Raw genomic sequence first — 4,511 nt, 5'->3', positions numbered from 1 at the left:
TCTGAGCCCGGCCGCTGCGCGGGTAAGAAAACGACCCACGGAGCGTTCAAAAAAAAAAAAAAAATCCCCAACGGCCCGCAAACTGGCCAATCCCGACGCTGCCCGGGAGAGCCAGCCAATGACAGCGCGGCAGCCGGAGCGCGCGCCCGGGAGGGGGCGTGGCCCGGCGCTAGGCTCCGCCCCCTCTCTCGTCACCCTCGGCGGCCGCGGGTCCGGTCCGCCGGAAGAGGCCGTGCCGGTGCCTCGCAGGGACGTCTGGTCCTGTCGTCTCCTCCGAGCATCAAATCATCCCACATGTCCCCGTAAGGAACAGCCAGGGCACCGCAGGGACTCGGCTCCATGCTCTGGAGCAACAAGGACCGGATGAATTGCACTACTGACGCCCGACGGGCAGTTTCTTCTCAGCGCGCTCCAACTTCCGGTGGGCAGACCGGAAATTGCTCCGAAGGTCGCCCTGACGGCCGGAACTTGCAGGGCGGGACTTGCCAGCGGCGGTGGCTGCGCAATGCCCCCTGGGTAGGATTCAAGATGGCGGCCCCCAGCTCTTCGTCGCCGTGAGCTCCGCGATGGGGGGAACCTGGCCTCTCTGTGGGGTCCTTGAAGGCCACGCGTGGTCACCGCCTCCTTCTTCGTCTCGGTGTGCGTTTGAGAGTCGACAGCCATGGCAGCGGCGCTGTGCTCGGCGGCGCGCGGGGCCCTTGGGTTAGTTTAGGGGAGAGGGGACCCCGAGATCCGGGTTCCCAGACCGCTGTGGCTGATCGACCCCCAGCCCGGGAACCTCTCTGATGGACTGACGTCCTCCCTCTGCACCCGCGGACAGCTCTGCTTGATTTTCGTTCTCCCCCTCTCACCTTGGTCTGTGGACAGCCCTGATTGACTGATGTCCACCCCCCTCCCCGCCTGTGGACAGCCCTGATTGACTGATGTCCACCCCCTTCCCGTCTGTGGACAGCCCTGATTGACTGATGTCCACCCCCTTCCCGCCTGTGGACAGCCCTGATTGACTGATGTCCACCCCCCTCCCCGCCTGTGGACAGCCCTGATTGACTGATGTCCACCCTCCCCCGCCTGTGGACAGCCCTGATTGACTGATGTCCCCCTCCCTTCACCCCCCCTCCCCCCCCCATGGACAGCCCTGATTGACTGTTGTCCCCCACCCCCCCCTGTGGACAGCCCTGATTGACTGATGTCCACCCTCCCCCGCCTGTGGACAGCCCTGATTGACTGATTGTCCCCCCCCCCCCCCCCCCCCCCCCCCCCCCCGTGTACAGCCCTGATTGACTGATGTCCACCCTCCTCTGCCTGTGGACAGCCCTGATTGACTGATGTCCACCCTCCCCCGCCTGTGGACAGCCCTGATTGACTGATGTCCACCCCTCCTCCCCGCCTGTGGACAGCTGATTGACTGATGTCCACCCCCCCTCCCCACCTATGGACAGCCCTGATTGACTGATGCCCACCCCCCACGTGTGGACAGCTCTGATTGATGTCTCCTGTCATCTCCCCCTCCCCGCACACACACCCGTGGACCCTCCCGCCCATCGTAGGTGTCCTGAGGGGCTTCTTCATAAGGCTCACCATCTGGCCTCCCTGAGTGGTTGACCACTGGAACAGCAATCAGGCTCTGTTTGGTGTCTATGACAACATGGAAATCCTTGATAAGGGAGGCCCCACCCTTGAGGGGGGAGGCTGGAGGCTGCTGGCCACACTGCATTTTATTATAGTAAAAAAAACATATTGTCAATAAAACCAGGTACCCTCACGCTTGTAATCCCATCCACTTAGGAGCCTGAGCTTTGATGACTGAGGAAGCTTGAAGCCGACCCAGGGCAGGAAGGCCTGGGAGACTCTTCTTCGTAATTTATTAGTGTAGAGATGGAAAATAACTACCCCCAGACCCAAAACTATTCTCCTTCAGTAAGCAGAATAAAAAAAACTGATTCAAAAAATCCCCAAGGACCCAGAGGCTGCACACACAGGAACTTCTGAGCCCTAGTCACACAGGTGTCCATAAGCTCCAGGAACCAACCTATTTTGTGTCAAAATTAGACTGCACGTATACCATCATAAAGCATTTGTTTCCCAAGCCATAAAACTACTCTCTGACAGTATCTCACTCGACCACCTGATGGGTGTAAACCTGTGATTTTTGCCTTTAAAAAGACTGTGTAAACCCTGACCGATGGCTCCACCCCCCACCTCATTGCCTCACTGCGTTGGGGTGCGCGTGGACGGGTCCCCTGCCTGGCCTGTAACCTGTAGTAAACCTTGCTTTTGCATTTCGGACGCCTCTATCTCAGTGGTTTTCTTTGGGGACTCTGTCTCAGGGCACAACAATTAGCAAAAAGCTGGAAAATGGAGGTGTGGCTTAAGTGGTAAATGGTAAAGCTCCAGTCTGAGCTGTGAAGCTAAGGATCAGTACCCAGGCCCTGAGTTCAAACCCCAGTTTGAGTTCACATACTCATAAAATTATCTTTAGGGGAAAGAGTGTGGTCTAGTGGTAGAGTGCTTGGCTAACATGCAGGAAGACCCAGGTTGAATTCCTTGGTACCACATACATAATAGCCTCCAATGGTAGAGCTCTATCCTTGAGAATCAAGCCCCAGGACTGGTCAAAAAAATTTCTCTTTAGTTGTACCGAGGGGTTTCAGTTGACTATGTCACTTTTCAAATACAGTGAATCCTGTCCCATTCTTCCCCATCTCGCCCTTGAGATAACTGGCTCTGTCTTCACATATGAACACTGAATATGACGACTGAATTACCCCACCCTTCCTCTCTCCATTCTCCTATTTGGAACGGCCATCTTTATCTCTGGCGTCAACAGTGGTTCATTGCCCAATAGGGAATGCAGACATGCGTGACTGCTTTCTCCATGGTGGATTTCTTTCTGAGTAACCTACATGTGTAAGCTTGCTTACATTAAAGGAACCAGGAACCAGAGGTAGTATTCGAATTTGAATCCCCAGGGGCTGGGAGTGTGGCCTATTGGTAGAGTGCTTGCTTAGCATGCACAGTACCACATACATTGAAAAAAGCCAGAAATGGTGTTGTGGCTCAAGTGGTAGAGCTGTAGCCTTGAGAAAGTCCAAGGACAGTGCTCAGGCCCTGAGTTCAAGCCCCAGAACTGGCAAAAAAAAAAAAAATGAATCCCCAAAACATTCATGCTCCAGATTCTGTGATGTGATACTCTAATGTAACCTTCTTTCCCTCCTTCCCTCCCTCCCTCCCTCCTGCTGGAGCCAGCCAGCAGAGAACTGAGATTCCTGATTTAGGGAGTGAGGACTTGGAAAAGAAGAAGACAAGAAAAATATGCAGCCTAAGTCAGCAGCCCAGGAACGTAGCCTAAGGCTGTGAGCTTAAGGCTTTGTTCCAATCTTAAATACTTTTCTTAAAACCAGGAAACTCCCAGGTGTTGCATTCATACAAAACCGCAATCAAGTCTCCAATACGTTAAACAAGGAGAGATTAACATAGCCCAAAGTCATGCTAATTGCTCATTTCCTAGGCGGGTCCATGACCCCAATACTCGCCCCCAACACCCTCCCTCCTTACTTCTTTTTCTTTCCTTACTTTCTTCTCTGTATAAATTCTTCCCTTCTCCCTCCCTCCTCCACTCTCTCTCCCCTTCTTTCCCTCTGTCCCCTGTTCTTCTCTCTCCACCTCCCTTTCTTTTTGTGCAGGTTCTGGGGCTTGAATTCAGGGCCTGGGCTCTGTCACTTTGCTTCTTTTGCTCAAAAGGCTAGAACTCTACCACTTGAGTCACAGCATCACTTCTAGCTTCTTACTGAGTTTGGAGATAAGAGTCTTCTGGACTTTTCTGCTCAGGTTGGCTATAAACAGCAACCCTCAGATCTCACCCTCCTGAGAACATGTCTTCTTTACAAGATCTGCTCAGGAAGATGCAACTGAGAGCAAAGATTTAGTTGGTCCAGGTCAGGCTCTCTGGTCTCCATATGTTACCCAGGCTGGCCTCAACGTCCTGATCCTCCTGCCTTAGCCTCCTCAGTGCTGGGGTGGCACAAGAAGTACCACTAGAGGACACGCTGGGGACCATGGGGAAGCCACTGGAGCCACAGCCCCACTTGAGCTTTTTGGGTGATTTACTGGAGATAAAAGTCTTGTAGACTTTTCTGCCCATACTGGCTTCAAAGCACTGTCCTTGCTTCTCAGCCCCCAAGCAGCTAGGATTCTAGGTCTCTGGCATCTGGCACTTTTTAGAGTCTTTATTAATCAGATAATGGAGTGTTTGGCTTTATTTTTTTTAATTTCCCTTATTTACATCCTTCTTTCTCGCTCAGTTCTTCTTGGCACTCTCTTGTTTGTCTGGGACCTCAATTTATTTCTCTTGCCACTGTGTCTGTGGAAATTCCCCAAGGCCTGGGTGGAAGGCAGTTACTCATCCAAGCTTATTCTGGCTCCTTCTGGTTGCTGGGCAGCTCCTTTTGGCCCAGGAATCATTTCCAATTCTTGTCACTTTTTGTATTTAGGAAGTAGAGATATCCTGCAAG

General features: G+C 53.0%; 1 protein-coding gene across 1 annotated transcript in view; it reads right to left on the bottom strand.

Annotated features, from left to right (window-relative positions):
- The window catches only part of Ncapd2 (non-SMC condensin I complex subunit D2), a 17,666-nt gene extending 17,003 nt beyond the window's left edge, over positions 1-663 (bottom strand). The window contains exon 1 of the mRNA XM_090325180.1: positions 432-663. Within this exon, the coding sequence (XP_090181306.1) occupies positions 432-663 (232 nt within the window). The remainder of the gene's footprint in view (positions 1-431) is intronic.
- Between the last annotated feature and the right edge of the window lie 3,848 nt (positions 664-4,511).

This window comes from Megascapheus bottae, chromosome 37, assembly GCF_031878675.1.
Source record: "Megascapheus bottae isolate mThoBot1 chromosome 37, mThoBot2.hap1, whole genome shotgun sequence".
Lineage (NCBI taxonomy): Eukaryota > Metazoa > Chordata > Mammalia > Rodentia > Geomyidae > Megascapheus > Megascapheus bottae.
Note: the sequence above shows the minus strand (reverse complement) of the source record. Positions and strands in the feature narration are given on the sequence as shown.